This window comes from Vicia villosa, linkage group LG5, assembly GCF_029867415.1.
Source record: "Vicia villosa cultivar HV-30 ecotype Madison, WI linkage group LG5, Vvil1.0, whole genome shotgun sequence".
Taxonomy (NCBI): Eukaryota; Viridiplantae; Streptophyta; class Magnoliopsida; order Fabales; family Fabaceae; genus Vicia; species Vicia villosa.
The window spans coordinates 173,228,687-173,248,658 of NC_081184.1; the positions used below are offsets into that span (position 1 = coordinate 173,228,687).

Below are 19,972 nucleotides of genomic sequence, written 5' to 3' on the forward strand. Positions count from 1 at the left end.
TAAGCACCCTAAGTGGCATGGCCCCGGGCTTATAATGAAAAGATTTTCAAACAAAAACAAACAGATGTATGTGATGATATAGATTAGATACATCTAGCATTTAGACGACATTTGTCTATTTTCCTTTGCTTCCACTAGCATAAGTGGGAACTACGATTGCTCTGACTTTCTCAACATCCCTTTGAGAATACGTAGGCACAAGGTCGATCCTTGGCGAGCAAAACAAAACAAAAAAAAAACCATTCAAACCTTAGCACCCGTAGACCCCGAGCTACAGATGCTCTGATTCCCTCTAAGGGATATGTATGCAGAGGATCGCGATGATCTTTGCGAGCATAATCAAACAAACACCTTAGGTCCCACCTATTTCACAAAAACCTCCACCACAACAAGAATGGAATAAACAAAACAAAGAAACCTATAGAGTACTATAGATACGTTGGGTGCTAATACCTTCCCTTCGTATAACCAACCCTCTTACCCGGAATCTCTCCCCCACTTTTAGGTTATTGCAGCTTTTTTCCTTTTCCTCCTTTGGAAACAATAAAAAGTTTGGTCGGTACAAAAGAAAAATCATTTTTTATGAGCACTCGAGCCCAAAGAAGGCATCAGGTGTCTCATCCCACAAAAAAGAGGAACAGAAACGATTTTTCGCCCGCGACAGGGTTTTACGTGAAATACGAGGAACAAGTTCAATATAAAGAAATTCTAAAATGGTGAGGATAGACCAACATTTGATTTATTTGATCTAAATAAATCAAATGTCAATCAAATTTAAACTTTTCATATGATTTAATTAAAATAAAAATACAATAAGAATTAAAAGAATAAGAATTCAAATGAGTAAACGATGTTGAGAAAAATAACAAAAAAAATTCTACGCTTGCGGAAGCATACCCATAAAAGAAGAATAGAAGAAAAAATTCATGCATACCCATAAAAGAAGAATAGAAGAAAAAATTCAAAATTAAAATTCAACTTCAAATTTTACAATGACAAAATTACAAACCCTCTCATATAATAGCAATTTTTGAGGAGAAAATTGCAAACTCTCTCTCAATTGCAATTTTTTAACGGAAAAATTGCAAACCCTCCCTCAATTGTAATTTTTGGACTGAAAAATATCAAACCCTCTCATCAAACTATTCTTGAACGGAAAAATAGAAAACCTCTCAACAAACTATTTTTCAACGGAAAAATAGAAAACCCTTTCAACAAACTAATTTACCCTCTCCTCTATAAACACATAACTACCCAAATCCCCAATACACCCAAAAACTACATTTTATTGTTGTGTGGAAAATTCAAATTAACTATCTCTATTTATATTATTACTCAAGTTCTATTTTCTTCCTTTTACACGATGTGGGACTTGGATGAATATACTATTTAACCCAACAAACGAGAAAGGAGAATTCGGTTTTGACTTTCTCTCTTCATTTTTTTCATTTTTATTTTTAATTAATACCATGATGTGACAAGAAAAGTAATGAAGAGAGATGAATGTAACACATCGATTTCCTCTCTCTGCGCAAACAAACAGTCTTCTTCTTTCTCTCATGAAAACCATGTTCGATCTCTTTTCTTTCTTAATCTTAACCAAAAATACAAAATGGATCCATTCGATTTTTCGATTCAAATACGAAGCACACAACCAAATCAAGCAAACAACAACAAATGCTTCATTGCTGACCAATCACATAAACCCTAAATTTTCAAAACGAAATTAAACACCGTTTTAAGCTATTGACATAGGGGGTTTTATCAGTGAAATACGAGGAACAGGTTCAGTGTAAAGAAATTCTAAAATGATGAGGATATACCAACCTCATCGGAACTATGTTCGGCGGTCCTCCGGTTACGGCGGAATTTTTCAGGTCTTTCTTCTTTTATTTGAGTCTATTGCTGCTTCTGGGACCATCTACACCTTCTTTGCTCTTTTGAAATGATGAAGATAAACGTGAATCACACAATTTCAAGCTAATGACAGAGGGGGTTTTACGTGAAATACAAGGAACGATTTCAACATAAAGAAAATTCTAAAATGGTGAGGATAGACTTACCTTATCGGAGAGATTTTTCAGGTCTTTATCCTTTTCTTTGAGTCTCTTGCTGCTTATGGGATATTCTACTTCTTCTATGCTCTTCTGAAATGATGAGGATAAACATGAATCACACAGTTTCAAGCTAATGACAGAGGGGGTTTTACGTGAAATACGAGGAACAAGTTCAATATAAATAAAATTCTAAAATGGTGACGATAAACCAACCTCATTGGAGAGATTTTTCAAGTCTTTCTCCTTTTCTTTGAGTCTCTGGCTGCTTCTGGGATCTTCGACTCCTTCTTTGCTCTTCTGAAATGATGAGGATAAACATGAATCACAAAGTTTCAAGCTAATGAGAGTGGGTATTTACGTGAAATACGAGGAACAATTTCAATATAAAGAAAATTCTAAAATCGTGAGGATAGACCAACCTCATCGGAGAGATTTTTTAGGTCTTTCTCCTTTTCTTTGAGTCTCTTTCTGCTTCTGGGATATTCTACTCCTTCTTTGCTCTTCTGAAATGATTAGGATAAACATTAATCACACAATTTCAAACTAATGACCGAGGGGGTTTTACGTGAAATACGAGGAACAAGTTCAATATAAAGAAATTCTAAAATGGTAAGGATAGACCAACATTTGATTTATTTGATCTAAATAAATCAAATGTCAATCAAATTTAAACTTTTCATATGATTTAATTAAAATAAAAATACAATAAGAATTAAAAGAATAAGAATTCAAATGAGTAAACGATGTTGAGAAAAATAACAAAAAAAAATTCTACGCATGCGGAAGCATACCCATAAAAGAAGAATAGAAGAAAAAATTCATGCATACCCATAAAAGAAGAATAGAAGAAAAAATTCAAAATTAAAATTCAACTTCAAATTTTACAATGACAAAATTACAAACCCTCTCATATAATATCAATTTTTGAGGAGAAAATTGCAAACTCTCTCTCAATTGCAATTTTTTAACGGAAAAATTGCAAACCCTCCCTCAATTGTAATTTTTGGACTGAAAAATATCAAACCCTCTCAACAAACTATTCTTGAACGGAAAAATAGAAAACCTCTCAACAAACTATTTTTAAACGGAAAAATAGAAAACCCTTTCAACAAACTAATTTACCCTCTCCTCTATAAACACATAACTACCCAAATCCCCAATACACCCAAAGACTACATTTTATTGTTGTGTGGAAAATTCAAATTAACTATCTCTATTTATATTATTACTCAAGTTCTATTTTCTTCCTTTTACACGATGTGGGACTTGGATGAATATACTATTTAACCCAACAAACGAGAAAGGAGAATTCGGTTTTGACTTTCTCTCTTCATTTTTTTCATTTTTATTTTTAATTAATACCATGATGTGACAAGAAAAGTAATGAAGAGAGATGAATGTAACACATCGATTTCCTCTCTCTGCGCAAACAAACAGTCTTCTTCTTTCTCTCATGAAAACCATGGTCGATCTCTTTTCTTTCTTAATCTTAACCAAAAATACAAAATGGATCCATTCGATTTTTCGATTCAAATACGAAGCACACAACCAAATCAAGCAAACAACAACAAATGCTTCATTGCTGACCAATCACATAAACCCTAAATTTTCAAAACGAAATTAAACACCGTTTTAAGCTATTGACATAGGGGGTTTTATCAGTGAAATACGAGGAACAGGTTCAGTGTAAAGAAATTCTAAAATGATGAGGATATACCAACCTCATCGGAACTATGTTCGGCGGTCCTCCGGTTACGGCGGAATTTTTCAGGTCTTTCTCCTTTTATTTGAGTCTATTGCTGCTTCTGGGACCATCTACACCTTCTTTGCTCTTTTGAAATGATGAAGATAAACGTGAATCACACAATTTCAAGCTAATGACAGAGGGGGTTTTACGTGAAATACAAGGAACGATTTCAACATAAAGAAAATTCTAAAATGGTGAGGATAGACTTACCTTATCGGAGAGATTTTTCAGGTCTTTATCCTTTTCTTTGAGTCTCTTGCTGCTTATGGGATATTCTACTTCTTCTATGCTCTTCTGAAATGATGAGGATAAACATGAATCACACAGTTTCAAGCTAATGACAGAGGGGGTTTTACGTGAAATACGAGGAACAAGTTCAATATAAATAAAATTCTAAAATGGTGACGATAAACCAACCTCATTGGAGAGATTTTTCAAGTCTTTCTCCTTTTCTTTGAGTCTCTGGCTGCTTCTGGGATCTTCGACTCCTTCTTTGCTCTTCTGAAATGATGAGGATAAACATGAATCACAAAGTTTCAAGCTAATGAGAGTGGGTTTTTACGTGAAATACGAGGAACAATTTCAATATAAAGAAAATTCTAAAATCGTGAGGATAGACCAACCTCATCGGAGAGATTTTTTAGGTCTTTCTCCTTTTCTTTGAGTCTCTTTCTGCTTCTGGGATATTCTACTCCTTCTTTGCTCTTCTGAAATGATTAGGATAAACATTAATCACACAATTTCAAACTAATGACCGAGGGGGTTTTACGTGAAATACGAGGAACAAGTTCAATATAAAGAAATTCTAAAATGGTAAGGATAGACCAACATTTGATTTATTTGATCTAAATAAATCAAATGTCAATCAAATTTAAACTTTTCATATGATTTAATTAAAATAAAAATACAATAAGAATTAAAAGAATAAGAATGCAAATGAGTAAACGATGTTGAGAAAAATAACAAAAAAAAGTTCTACGCATGCGGAAGCATACCCATAAAAGAAGAATAGAAGAAAAAATTCATGCATACCCATAAAAGAAGAATAGAAGAAAAAATTCAAAATTAAAATTCAACTTCAAATTTTACAATGACAAAATTACAAACCCTCTCATATAATAGCAATTTTTGAGGAGAAAATTGCAAACTCTCTCTCAATTGCAATTTTTTAACGGAAAAATTGCAAACCCTCCCTCAATTGTAATTTTTGGACTGAAAAATATCAAACCCTCTCAACAAACTATTCTTGAACGGAAAAATAGAAAACCTCTCAACAAACTATTTTTCAACGGAAAAATAGAAAACCCTTTCAACAAACTAATTTACCCTCTCCTCTATAAACACATAACTACCCAAATCCCCAATACACCCAAAAACTACATTTTATTGTTGTGTGGAAAATTCTAATTAACTATCTCTATTTATATTATTACTCAAGTTCTATTTTCTTCCTTTTACACAATGTGGGACTTGGATGAATATACTATTTAACCCAACAAGCGAGAAAGGAGAATTCGGTTTTGACTTTCTCTCTTCATTTTTTCATTTTTATTTTTAATTAATACCATGATGTGACAAGAAAAGTAATGAAGAGAGATGAATGTAACACATCGATTTCCTCTCTCTGCACAAACAAACAGTCTTCTTCTTTCTCTCATGAAAACCATGGTCGATCTCTTTTCTTTCTTAATCTTAACCAAAAATACAAAATGGATCCATTCGATTTTTCGATTCAAATACGAAGCACACAACCAAATTAAGCAAACAATAACAAATGCTTCATTGCTGACCAATCACATAAACCCTAAATTTTCAAAACGAAATTAAACACCGTTTTAAGCTATTGACATAGGGGGTTTTATCAGTGAAATACGAGGAACAGGTTCAGTGTAAAGAAATTCTAAAATGATGAGGATATACCAACCTCATCGGAACTATGTTCGGCGGTCCTCCGGTTACGGCGGGATTTTTCAGGTCTTTCTCCTTTTATTTGAGTCTATTGCTGCTTCTGGGACCATCTACACCTTCTTTGCTCTTTTGAAATGATGAAGATAAACGTGAATCACACAATTTCAAGCTAATGACAGAGGGGGTTTTACGTGAAATACAAGGAACGATTTCAACGTAAAGAAAATTCTAAAATGGTGAGGATAGACTTACCTTATCGGAGAGATTTTTCAGGTCTTTATCCTTTTCTTTGAGTCTCTTGCTGCTTATGGGATATTCTACTTCTTCTATGTTCTTCTGAAATGATGAGGATAAACATGAATCACACAGTTTCAAGCTAATGACAGAGGGGTTTTTACGTGAAATACGAGGAACAAGTTCAATATAAATAAAATTCTAAAATGGTGACGATAAACCAACCTCATTGGAGAGATTTTTCAAGTCTTTCTCCTTTTCTTTGAGTCTCTGGATGCTTCTGGGATCTTCGACTCCTTCTTTGCTCTTCTGAAATGATGAGGATAAACATGAATCACAAAGTTTCAAGCTAATGAGAGAGGGTTTTTACGTGAAATACGAGGAACAATTTCAATATAAAGAAAATTCTAAAATCGTGAGGATAGACCAACCTCATCGGAGAGATTTTTTAGGTCTTTCTCCTTTTCTTTGAGTGTCTTTCTGCTTTTGGGATCTTCTACTACTTCTTTGCTCTTCTGAAATGATTAGGATAAACATTAATCACACAATTTCAAACTAATGACCGAGGGGGTTTTTACGTGAAATACGAGGAACAAGTTCAATATAAAGAAATTCTAAAATGGTAAGGATAGACCAACATTTGATTTATTTGATCTAAATAAATCAAATGTCAATCAAATTTAAACTTTTCATATGATTTAATTAAAATAAAAATACAATAAGAATTAAAAGAATAAGAATTCAAATGAGTAAACGATGTTGAGAAAAATAACAAAAAAAAGTTCTACGCATGCGGAAGCATACCCATAAAAGAAGAATAGAAGAAAAAATTCATGCATACCCATAAAAGAAGAATAGAAGAAAAAATTCAAAATTAAAATTCAACTTCAAATTTTACAATGACAAAATTACAAACCCTCTCATATAATAGCAATTTTTGAGGAGAAAATTGCAAACTCTCTCTCAATTGCAATTTTTTAACGGAAAAATTGCAAACCCTCCCTCAATTGTAATTTTTGGACTGAAAAATATCAAACCCTCTCAACAAACTATTCTTGAACGGAAAAATAGAAAACCTCTCAACAAACTATTTTTCAACGGAAAAATAGAAAACCCTTTCAACAAACTAATTTACCCTCTCCTCTATAAACACATAACTACCCAAATCCCCAATACACCCAAAAACTACATTTTATTGTTGTGTGGAAAATTCTAATTAACTATCTCTATTTATATTATTACTCAAGTTCTATTTTCTTCCTTTTACACAATGTGGGACTTGGATGAATATACTATTTAACCCAACAAGCGAAAAAGGAGAATTCGGTTTTGACTTTCTCTCTTCATTTTTTTCATTTTTATTTTTAATTAATACCATGATGTGACAAGAAAAGTAATGAAGAGAGATGAATAAAACACATCGATTTCCTCTCTCTGCACAAACAAACAGTCTTCTTCTTTCTCTCATGAAAACCATGGTCGATCTCTTTTCTTTCTTAATCTTAACCAAAAATACAAAATGGATCCATTCGATTTTTCGATTCAAATACGAAGCACACAACCAAATCAAGCAAACAATAACAAATGCTTCATTGCTGACCAATCACATAAACCCTAAATTTTCAAAACGAAATTAAACACCGTTTTAAGCTATTGACATAGGGGGTTTTATCAGTGAAATACGAGGAACAGGTTCAGTGTAAAGAAATTCTAAAATGATGAGGATATACCAACCTCATCGGAACTATGTTCGGCGGTCCTCCGGTTACGGCGGAATTTTTCAGGTCTTTCTCCTTTTATTTGAGTCTATTGCTGCTTCTGGGACCATCTACACCTTCTTTGCTCTTTTGAAATGATGAAGATAAACGTGAATCACACAATTTCAAGCTAATGACAGAGGGGGTTTTACGTGAAATACAAGGAACGATTTCAACATAAAGAAAATTCTAAAATGGTGAGGATAGACTTACCTTATCGGAGAGATTTTTCAGGTCTTTATCCTTTTCTTTGAGTCTCTTGCTGCTTATGGGATATTCTACTTCTTCTATGCTCTTCTGAAATGATGAGGATAAACATGAATCACACAGTTTCAAGCTAATGACAGAGGGGGTTTTACGTGAAATACGAGGAACAAGTTCAATATAAATAAAATTCTAAAATGGTGACGATAAACCAACCTCATTGGAGAGATATTTCAAGTCTTTCTCCTTTTCTTTGAGTCTCTGGCTGCTTCTGGGATCTTCGACTCCTTCTTTGCTCTTCTGAAATGATGAGGATAAACATGAATCACAAAGTTTCAAGCTAATGAGAGAGGGTTTTTACGTGAAATACGAGGAACAATTTCAATATAAAGAAAATTCTAAAATCGTGAGGATAGACCAACCTCATCGGAGAGATTTTTTAGGTCTTTCTCCTTTTCTTTGAGTCTCTTTCTGCTTCTGGGATATTCTACTCCTTCTTTGCTCTTCTGAAATGATTAGGATAAACATTAATCACACAATTTCAAACTAATGACCGAGGGGGTTTTACGTGAAATACGAGGAACAAGTTCAATATAAAGAAATTCTAAAATGGTAAGGATAGACCAACATTTGATTTATTTGATCTAAATAAATCAAATGTCAATCAAATTTAAACTTTTCATATGATTTAATTCAAATAAAAATACAATAAGAATTAAAAGAATAAGAATTCAAATGAGTAAACGATGTTGAGAAAAATAACAAAAAAAAATTCTACGCATGCGGAAGCATACCCATAAAAGAAGAATAGAAGAAAAAATTCATGCATACCCATAAAAGAAGAATAGAAGAAAAAATTCAAAATTAAAATTCAACTTCAAATTTTACAATGACAAAATTACAAACCCTCTCATATAATAGCAATTTTTGAGGAGAAAATTGCAAACTCTCTCTCAATTGCAATTTTTTAACGGAAAAATTGCAAACCCTCCCTCAATTGTAATTTTTGGACTGAAAAATATCAAACCCTCTGAACAAACTATTCTTGAACGGAAAAATAGAAAACCTCTCAACAAACTATTTTTCAACGGAAAAATAGAAAACCCTTTCAACAAACTAATTTACCCTCTCCTCTATAAACACATAACTACCCAAATCCCCAATACACCCAAAGACTACATTTTATTGTTGTGTGGAAAATTCAAATTAACTATCTCTATTTATATTATTACTCAAGTTCTATTTTCTTCCTTTTACACGATGTGGGACTTGGATGAATATACTATTTAACCCAACAAACGAGAAAGGAGAATTCGGTTTTGACTTTCTCTCTTCATTTTTTTCATTTTTATTTTTAATTAATACCATGATGTGACAAGAAAAGTAATGAAGAGAGATGAATGTAACACATCGATTTCCTCTCTCTGCTCTGCGCAAACAAACAGTCTTCTTCTTTCTCTCATGAAAACCATGGTCGATCTCTTTTCTTTCTTAATCTTAACCAAAAATACAAAATGGATCCATTCGATTTTTCGATTCAAATACGAAGCACACAACCAAATCAAGCAAACAACAACAAATGCTTCATTGCTGACCAATCACATAAACCCTAAATTTTCAAAACGAAATTAAACACCGTTTTAAGCTATTGACATAGGGGGTTTTATCAGTGAAATACGAGGAACAAGTTCAGTGTAAAGAAATTCTAAAATGATGAGGATATACCAACCTCATCGGAACTATGTTCGGCGGTCCTCCGGTTACAGCGGAATTTTTCAGGTCTTTCTCCTTTTATTTGAGTCTATTGCTGCTTCTGGGACCATCTACACCTTCTTTGCTCTTTTGAAATGATGAAGATAAACGTGAATCACACAATTTCAAGCTAATGACAGAGGGGGTTTTACGTGAAATACAAGGAACGATTTCAACATAAAGAAAATTCTAAAATGGTGAGGATAGACTTACCTTATCGGAGAGATTTTTCAGGTCTTTATCCTTTTCTTTGAGTCTCTTGCTACTTATGGGATATTCTACTTCTTCTCTGCTCTTCTGAAATGATGAGGATAAACATGAATCACACAGTTTCAAGCTAATGACAGAGGGGGTTTTACGTGAAATACGAGGAACAAGTTCAATATAAATAAATTCTAAAATGGTGACGATAAACCAACCTCATTGGAGAGATTTTTCAAGTCTTTCTCCTTTTCTTTGAGTCTCTGGCTGCTTCTGGGATCTTCGACTCCTTCTTTGCTCTTCTGAATTGATGAGGATAAACATGAATCACAAAGTTTCAAGCTAATGAGAGAGGGTTTTTACGTGAAATACGAGGAACAATTTCAATATAAAGAAAATTCTAAAATCGTGAGGATAGACCAACCTCATCGGAGAGATTTTTTAGGTCTTTCTCCTTTTCTTTGAGTCTCTTTCTGCTTCTGGGATCTTCTACTCCTTCTTTGCTCTTCTGAAATGATTAGGATAAACATTAATCACACAATTTCAAACTAATGACCGAGGGGGTTTTACGTGAAATACGAGGAACAAGTTCAATATAAAGAAATTCTAAAATGGTGAGGATAGACCAACCTCGTCGGAGCTATGTACGGCATTCCTCTGACGACAGCTTGAATTTTCAGGTAATGTACTCATTTAGTCTTTTTTGAATCTCTGAATTACAGGTATTGTTGTGTCGGATCTATTTAATTCATAGGTTATGACGAGGTTGAAGCTCAGACCATTAGAGTTTCAACGATCTGTGCGTGTTAGAGCTTTGAGAGTGAATTGTTAGAGAAAGTTATTTGCTTCTGAAGATTTTTTTGTTTCCAAGTTTTTTATCGCTTTTTTCTGTTCTTTGAAGGTTGGTATATATAGTGAAGATATTTTTTTAGAATTTGTTAGAGTTTTGATGATGAATCTGTGGCATGTTATTGTACTCATTTTCAGCCTTTGATCATTTTTAATGGAAGGGTTAGGATTGAATTGTACGAAGTTTGGATGTTATTCAGATAGATTTCAAAATGGAGAAGTGTGTTTAAATTTTGGTGGAAATTTGAAATAGAATTGAGATGGTTTGAAATGTTGTTACAGATGAAAAAACGGAGGTTTCTACTTATAAGCAAAAACGCGTGTGTTTTTAATTAAGTCTCTCATAATTAAATGAGCACTTAAAAAACAATGTAACATGTGATATTTAATTTATATAATTAGGAAGTTTATATTTCATTATATACTTACCATTTATCACTAAGTTTAATAATGACTAAACATAATATATTAAATGTTATGCACAAGTACTACTGCTTCAGTCAAACACTACACTACTGCTCTGGTCAAGGCACTATACACACTTTAATTTTACAAAATCATAGACGCAGTAATTTATATTTTTTACAGGTAAATTCAGAGAAACTCTAATCTCATCTCATGGGTCTCTTATGCACCACACGTGTAGTCTAATATTTCTCCTGCTTCTGTACATGTACCTCTAGAAGCAATTTTTTTGTTTAAAGTTGTTTTGTAACGTAGATGTACTTACAGAAGACTTCTTAAGATACATCTACGGAAGTATTTGATGTCATATTCGCGCCAGACTCTTCTCCTTTCTCATTCTTTACTTTTCATCTTCTCAAACTCCCAAACTCTCTCTCAACTCAAAAATCAAACTTCCACCAAAGTTGTTTTTTTCTCTCGAGTTCAGCCGTTAACGTCAACATCAACGATCAACACATTCCAACAACTTCAAAACTCAATTTAATCGATAAGTTTTTGAGTTTCGAGTTATTTTAGGGTATTTCCCGTAATAGAGTTTGAATAGATTTTTAGGTGTAGAAATCATTAGTTACTTTTAGAGAAATATTTTAGAGACAATGTCGGTATTGTTTGATGTGTAAAACTGACGATCAAGCCACCAAAATGGGGTTTTTAACCCTCTGCAACAGTGATCATACGTCACTGTTGCGTTTTAGAGGTTTCAGAATGTTTCGTAGATTCATCTACAGAACAAATGAAACGTTAGGTAATTCGGTATTTGCATCTACAGAGGTAAATTTGTTTTTTTTTTCTTTTCTTGTAACAATTAAGTTGTATCTAACTCGATTTTATTTGTAATACAATGCAGACATTTTGGCCGACCATCCAGACCACATTATATATGGGAGGACTACACAACATGCCTCTGTGCGACGTGCACAAATGCAGTTACCGACACATGTGACTGATGGATCTGTCGTTCCAGCAGATGTACCTGATACATCCGCTGCAGCAAAGGTACATGTAACATCTGTTCCAGCAGAGTGGCCTTCCACATCTACTACTTCATCATAGAGGCCTCAGGATGATGGTGAGGCTTCCTCACAGACGCCCTCCGCCCGCAGACGTCGTCGGGCCAGTTCTTCTACTCACGTGCTAGTGACAGCCGATGTTGGATCTCTGGTGCCACCTCCTGAGCTATACGAGGTGGATGATGTGGCTGAGGAGCCGGTCTTCTATCCGAGGTCCTATAGATGTATCCTTGATGACAGGGTATGCAGATCATTCAGCTAGACATATCTGGGACGGGGAGGTAAAATTTTGTAGACTTATTACTTATTACTTTTTTGTCCTCAGTTTGTGATTAAGTATTTCTAACTTTGCTTATTATTAACAGTGTTTTTTTGGAAAATTTCAGGATAGGGATCCCCAGAAGTTCTACAACCACGACCGAAAGATTGCCACTCTCGTGCAGCCTACTAAGTCGTGGTTCTAGGATGTCCTCGCAACATCTAGGTTGAAGGACCTCTGTCAGGTCGGGTTCCACACGATACATAATGGGACTCTAATTGCATTTGCAGAGAGGTGGCATCCAGAGACTTCATCATTTCATCTTCCTCATGGTGAGGTTACCATCACGCTTGACGATATCGCATGCCTCCTGCATATACCTATCAGGGGTAACCTCCTTGGTCACGGTAGAATGACGAAGGAGGAAGCGAGTGAGATACTGATTGAAGAGCTCGGGGCTGATACTGAGGATGCGCTTGAGGAGGTGGAGAGGACCTGCGGGGAGCACGTGGGATTTCACTTCTTGACGCGAAAGTACGAGGCCGAACTCCTTGCGGCACTGAAGGCTGCTGGTGACCCGGTACAGGTGGAGATACACAAGCAGTGGATGCTGAGATGTTACTTCCTATTTTTGTTAGGCACCCAGTTGTTTGTGTACACGAGCTCGTCATACACAGACGTCATTTACCTTAGATACTTATCGGATAGTGCACATGTCCATGAGTATAATTGGGGAGTGGTTACAGTGGCATATAACTACCATAGATTTGGAGAAGGTTGTCTGTGGAAGGCAAGGACTGTGGCTGGCGGTTGTTCCATTTTAGTGGTAACTATCTTATATCCTTCTACTTTTTCTCAAAGTTTATTATATATTTGAGATAATTTGTTTGATCCTCGTGTTTTTTTCCAGGGTTGGATATTACAGCACTTCCCCATGATCATTGGTTGGGGAGAGGTGTCTGAGTAATTCACCAATTGTCATCTCGGTTCATTCTCTTTATTTTTTGTGGTGGTTATTTTTCATCCAATTTCTAAGTCTTGAATTAATTTATTTTGTATAACAGCAACAATTAGTGTGTTGCTTCAGAGATTTTCATCCAAATATAAACGCGATAGTAGCGCGGAAATAGAATCGTCATCCGTCTGTATTTATTTCAAGAGAAGGAAAGAGAACACAGAGTAAATCTGAGGGAAGGATAAGCAAGGTCATCGCGAACAAGAGAAATGGGTAAGGGAGTCGGTTACGCGAGGGGAATGTGTTAACACTCCTCGCGTCCATCGTACTCGATGGGATCCACGCTTGTTGTCTAATCTGAGGGTGTGTATAAGAACCTTAATCTAAAGCTAAGCTAGGATGCATGCAATGTAGGAAAAATATAGAGTTGTGCTCGCTAGGGCCCTACCTCAATGCCTACGTATCCTTTTTGAGGAATCAGAGTTACCGTAGTTCGGCTCATTAGTTTTTGTTTGTTTTGTGTTTTTTAGTGAACAGTTACATTCGCATCCTACTACAACTCGACCTTTGGAGACTCACGCAAGGGAGATAGGAAGGAAATAACATGCTCTTAAGCGTCGTGAAGCAAAAGAGAAATCTCTACCTACGTTGGCATACAAAAGGGAACTTTACACTAAGCCTAGCAATCCTACGGGGAAAACATCACACAAAAGCAAAATCAAACAATTGAGCGCCGCTCGAGAAGCAAACAATTAACCATGGTCAGGCCAAGGTAGTAAGACGGGAACGGGGAAAAGCTTTAGCCAAGGGGTCATATCAACCGAGGCAAACAAGTTAAAAAAAGTAAAAGGGGAGATTTAGCCAAGGGGTCATATCAATCGAGGCAAACAAGCTAACTATGGGAAATGAGTGTCTATACCATGGTATCTTGTCGCCAGGCAAGCACGGGAAAAAGGGAAACAGACAATTGTATGTACATGCACAAAGCATTAGCGTTGGTCGACGCAAGCTAGATAAAGTGTGGGGATCTAATTGAAAGATCCTTTTTCCACTTGACTGACTCAACAAGATCGAGGGATAAGTTCAAAAGCATCGGCATGTAATGCACGCTAATGAACGAATCGATGAACTGGTGGGGATCGATTGTGGACCCTACCCCACTTGCCTTCTCTAAGGACTTAATGATGGTGTCTTCGTTGAGGTCTTATTGCATCATGACTCCTGCACAAACAAGAGCCTCCTTGAAGGACTTCCAAAATTGCCCACCAAGTGACAAGGACTTCCAATCCTACTTCTCATGGAATCAGAAAAGGAAAAATGCAGAAATAGTAAATCGATTCAAGAAGGTATACCGAACGGATAGAAATTCGTAATAAAGCAAAATAAGCAGTAAAGAAACCCAGAGAAATCAAGCAAACAAGAATGTCAAAAATTGTGTCATCCAACATAAACGTCAAAACATCATTGATGTGAAAGTAAATCATAAATCGGAATGTGTGTCGGATGACAAAAATCTGCAGTGTATATTTCTCGTATGATGAGAATCAAGTTATAATCGCGGAGGGAGGCGCGGAAGGTCGGCATGAGTAGTTCGGTCGGAGCGGTGGTGCGGATCGGAGAAGTACAGAGTGAACTTGAGAGAGTTTTGTGATTTCTTGTTCTTGAGTTATTGATGAATTTGTGATGAAGTTGTTGTTGTTCTTGAGAATTTTTTTGAGAGAAATGAGTTTGATCTTTGAGAGGTAGAGAGATGAAATTTTGGGTGTTTGTTAGTAATGAGCGTGTATGAATGAAAAATCTAAAAAAAGCAATATATAGTGCTCTTAACGGGAAATTTGGACTCTGGCCCAATGGGAAAATCGAAGATGACGAAATTTGTGAACCGTTGCCTCCAGAACAGACTCAATCCGATAAACGATGAAAAAGTTATGCGCGTTTGAATTGCGAGAATCATCTGATCATCTGAGGCGGAAACTTGCGAATGCAGGATTTTCATGCGCGCCTCTCAAAGAATGCGGTGAAAATCGATCTTTTGATCAAAATCTAAACTCGAGGTTTAAAGAGAAATTGTAGCCAACAAAATTTGAGAAACAATGTCGTCGAAATGGACCCGATACGATAAAAATTGAGGAAGTTATGAACTTCTTAATCTTGCCACACAATGTCCAATACTCTGTTTCGGCCATTAATTTTCAACGCTTTTGCAATATTCTGAAATTTTTGGCGTAGAATTGACTTTCGGTCTAAACATACAAAACGTCGGGGACAACGATACGGAACTTGTGTCCAAAATTCAGCCGGATACGGTAAACGGTTCAGAAGTTATGAAGCTTTGATTGTCCGAGAAACGGTGGTTCAGCATACTTTTTCACTGTATAATTTCTGGTTTATTGCAAATTCGGAGACACTTTTCAAAGAATCTATTCTTGACCCGAACACGTGCAATATAGTAGACCTCAAGACAGTTATTTTGGCGTAAAGATCGCTTCAAAATGATGTTCCAGTCAAAAATTGTGAATTTTCGAACATCCGAAAAGCAGTTGAACAGTAAATTCGAATTTCAGGTAATTTGCACTTTCGGGAATCTTCCTCAAAGAATTAGGCTTCCGATCCGAACACGAAAGATATAGAGAATGTCAAAACAGTCCTAGCCACGCCAGAACCAAGCCGAGACGACCTTCCGGTTGGAAGTTCCAAATTTTGTACTAGTACCGTAAGAACGGACTTTTGATCTGAACTATCTTGAAACATCAGAGACTCTTTAACTTCTTAATTGCGTTGAACGACGAAATAAACGTCTACCATAACTTACAACAAAAGGAAAAAGAATAGGGCAAATTTTAGGGTGCAACATAGCGACATCAACAACAACAACATCATCAGTAGCGACAACAACAACAGTAACAAAAGTAGCAACAATAAGAACAACAACAACAACAACAACAACAACAACAACAACAACAACAACAATATGAACAACAAGAACAACAATAAAAAACAACAATAATAACATCAACATCAACAACAACAACAAACAACAATAAATTAAGTAGCAACAACAACAACAACAACAACATTATAAGCAATAACAACAACAAAAAAACAACAGTATCAACAACAATAATAACATTAACGACAAAAATAATAATAATAACAACAACAACAACAAACAACATTAATAACAAAAAAACAACAATAACATCAACAACAACTAAAATAACAATAACATCAGCAACATAAACAACAACTGCAACAACAACATTAACAACAATAACAACTGCAACAACAACATTAACAATATTAACAACAATAACAACCGCAACAACATTTGTAACAACAACAATAAAAAATATCTATGCTCTAACAAAATTTAAAATGGCAACTATGATAAATATTCTGTAACAAAATGAACAATGGCATGTGAGGTTGATTTAATAACTGGCCAAATTGAAAAGCCATTGTAAACAAAATTCTAACGCACAATACAAAACTTATATAAACTACATGTTAAGTTTACAATCTCATCACAATAATGGATCTCTTATTAAGCATGTAGTTAAAACTTTGATCTTAATATTCATTCATATCAAAACCTAGCATTTAAAAAAGCAAGATCGATCAAGATAATAGATGATTTTCCAGTGAATCATAGATAGAATTCAGCTCCGCCTCATTCTGATCCACCCTTCTTGAGTTACCATTATCTTCAAAAATAGCAGCATTGGAGGAGACTCCTCCATTGTTAACACCAGCAGCAAAAGGTGCCAAACTAGGAGAAGCTCCTAAAGCACCAGTTGTCAACGGAGGCATCGGAACTTGTTGCCATGTTCCATATGTTGATGGTGAAAATTCTTGAGGTTGCTGCCATAACATATTGTTGGGAACTTGTTCTATATGAGAATTATTGTTATTCCATAATGGTGCATTTTGGTTTTGGTTTTGAGAAACTCCAGAAGAAGAAGCACCACCATAAGGTTGATAATTAAATCCTGAAGAATATCCATATGGATTGTTGGTTTCCATAATATTTTGAGCAATTCTTATGTGTTTCTCTAGATTTTCTCTCTTTAAATATTGTCTATATTTCTGCCAATCAATAATAATATATTAATGTTATTGATAACAATTAATTTAAAAAATAATAAAATTGAAAAGAAAAAACATGGAATAATAGATCATTAATAATATATCAATGTTGTTTATAGCAATTAATAAAAAAATATGAATTAAAAAATATTAAAATTGAAAAGGAAAAATTTAAATATAGAATAATAGATTTATTGCAAAATAAAAAGGAAAATTCATAAAAAAAATACCTGCAAATGACTAGCAATGTGGCCTCTAGTCAATCCATCAACATTCATTATTTCTTGAATTTTCTTTGGTACAGCTCCTGAAAAAAAAAAATTAATAAGGAAAAAAATTCCACAATAAGTAAAAGATAAAAATCAAAATATTTTTTCAAAAAAAAAAATAGAAAAAAAAGACAATAATAATTGATAAAGATTCATACTATCAGCGCCGAGTTCTATCACTGCATCAACAAACTTTTTGTGTAAATCAGGTGACCATGCTAGACGTGCTAGACGTGACTTCTCTGCTTGTATTTCTTGCTTATTTTTATCGGTTTCAGTATCTTGTATCATTATATAATCTTCTACTGCTGTTTTGCTACCTTCTACATTCAATTTCTCCCTATTAATTTCTTGTTTTTTATTTTCTTTCATAACACTTCTTGCAACATGCTGCCACATGTTCTTGATTTGATTCTCATTCAATGGTTTGATCCAATAATCACAAGCTCCGTTTACAACGCTCTTCATCACTGCATTTGTTGATCCATCAGCACACATCACTGCACATAAATATCACATACATAAATTACAATGTCACATTGATAAGTGTTTAAATAAATAAATCATGTTAGTTAATTATAAATATATACTTACTGATAACTGGGATTTTGATTTCTTGTGTGACATGTTGCAAAAACTCGTAGGAATCCATGTCGGGCATTTGAGCTTCGATTAGTACCATATCAAAACAATCAGTTGTTTTCCTCAATAGATCCAAGGCATCAGAAACCTTAGAGCATGTCTTAACTGAAACAAACAAACATAAGTAAGAATCGTAATAAAAAATTTGAAACACTTATCACCACGCTGTTTTTGAGAGTATACAAAACGACGGACTATGCACAAGATCTAAAATTTATTTGTCATAGTTATACTGCAACAAATCCACGTACTATGCACAAGATCTAAAATTTATTTGTCATAGTTACACTGCAAGAAATCCAAATACTATGCACAAGATCTAAAATTTATTTGTCATAATTACACTGTGACAAATTTATGTAGAAACTTCAAAAACTTAAATTTACATTTAAATTTAAATGTACAACATGATAGATAAATAAATTACAAACCTTGATAATGGAATTGAAAACACGTTTTTTCAATAGCATTAAGAAAACTGATGTCATGGTCTATTACAAGAACCCTAAGATTGGCTGGAAAATGTTGAGGAAGACCATATTTCTCATTAAAAGGTGACATTGCAAAAGAAAAGAAACCAATAGTGCAGTTTGTGACGAGAAGGGTTGAAATTCAAGAAACTACAAAGAAAACAAAGTGTGCTACTTTTATTTTTCGGACAATATAAGAGAATAAATATGATTTTATAAATTGTTGATTAAAAAAATATAATTAGATTTTATCTATGAGCAATTGTATCCAACCTTATTTTAACATTCATTACAGTCACTCAAAAATTAGCCCAATTCGTTTAATATTTCAAATAATAAGTAAATAATTATTATATTAGGAAAATTTTATTTGACTTAATTAAATAAAGATATTTAGAAAAAAAATATAAAAAGATAAAAGGTAAAATAGGAGATAAAGCAATAAATTATTTTGCTTTAACGAATATATGGGTTGAACATAGACTGATTGAATAAAAATCAATATAAAATTTATTAAGAAAATAATATCTAGAATTTGGTGGAAAAAATCAAGTTAATTTCATTTTTGAATTCAATGAACAAAACAAATGATGAATGTAATAATTATGGTAATAAAAAATTGAGGCGAGAGATATCTTACACATGTATATGAATACGAATCATAGATATTTAACATGAATTTAAATAATTTAGTGATTTAAATAATATTATCATAATATAAATATATGCCGTAAATAATCGATCCGCTACTTGTATAATTATATGGATGGAATATAAAAAAAAGTTTTTTATAAAAAGCCAATTGAATATATAAAAAAACATTGTTAAAATATCAAGTTTACTTAAACATTGTAATTATTTTTGATAATTAAATATTTAGTTAGTAATATATATTTGAATTAAATGTTTTCATAATATAAAGATTTATAAAAAACAACAGAAATTATTTTTATTATTAATTAAAATATAGTAAAGATTAAATATACGACATGAGAAATAAAGAAATTTACAAACCTTGGTAATGGAATTGAAGACACGTTTTTTCAATAGCATTAAGAAGACTGATGTCATGGTCTATTAAAATAACCCTAAGATTGGCTGGAAATT

General features: G+C 33.9%; 2 protein-coding genes across 2 annotated transcripts; both read right to left on the reverse strand.

The window, feature by feature from the left end:
- Positions 1-1,659: 1,659 nt before the first annotated feature.
- On the reverse strand, positions 1,660-10,553 carry LOC131606052 (uncharacterized). Its single transcript, XM_058878339.1, has 17 exons — positions 10,491-10,553; positions 10,285-10,368; positions 10,079-10,162; positions 9,873-9,956; positions 8,330-8,413; positions 8,124-8,207; positions 7,917-8,000; positions 6,378-6,461; positions 6,172-6,255; positions 5,965-6,048; positions 4,428-4,511; positions 4,222-4,305; positions 4,015-4,098; positions 2,477-2,560; positions 2,271-2,354; positions 2,064-2,147; positions 1,660-1,707 (listed from the first exon to the last, which is right to left on the reverse strand). Exons 1-17 carry the CDS (start codon positions 10,551-10,553, stop codon positions 1,660-1,662), a joined length of 1,371 nt encoding a protein of 456 aa, XP_058734322.1.
- A 6,463-nt stretch (positions 10,554-17,016) lies between these two features.
- On the reverse strand, positions 17,017-18,956 carry LOC131606053 (two-component response regulator ARR14-like). Its single transcript, XM_058878340.1, has 5 exons — positions 18,827-18,956; positions 18,348-18,500; positions 17,912-18,253; positions 17,715-17,791; positions 17,017-17,484 (listed from the first exon to the last, which is right to left on the reverse strand). Exons 1-5 carry the CDS (start codon positions 18,954-18,956, stop codon positions 17,017-17,019), a joined length of 1,170 nt encoding a protein of 389 aa, XP_058734323.1.
- Positions 18,957-19,972: the final 1,016 nt, after the last annotated feature.

What these genes read in the sequence shown, in the direction of transcription:
- LOC131606052 (XM_058878339.1), bottom strand. Translation starts at nt 10,553, where the DNA reads ATGAGTACATTACCTGAAAATTCAAGCTGTCGTCAGAGGAATGCCGTA. An exon ending in TAAAAAATCTCTCCGATGAG is followed by an intron (nt 6,256 to 6,377) that starts GTTGGTCTATCC and finishes TCATCATTTCAG; the next exon opens with AAGAGCAAAGAAGGAGTCGA. An exon ending in TGAAAAATCTCTCCGATAAG is followed by an intron (nt 2,561 to 4,014) that starts GTAAGTCTATCC and finishes TAATCATTTCAG; the next exon opens with AAGAGCAAAGAAGGAGTAGA.
- LOC131606053 (XM_058878340.1), bottom strand. Translation starts at nt 18,956, where the DNA reads ATGTCACCTTTTAATGAGAAATATGGTCTTCCTCAACATTTTCCAGCC. An exon ending in AATCAAAATCCCAGTTATCA is followed by an intron (nt 18,254 to 18,347) that starts GTAAGTATATAT and finishes ATTTATGTGCAG; the next exon opens with TGATGTGTGCTGATGGATCA. An exon ending in GATAGAACTCGGCGCTGATA is followed by an intron (nt 17,792 to 17,911) that starts GTATGAATCTTT and finishes TTTTTTTTTCAG; the next exon opens with GAGCTGTACCAAAGAAAATT.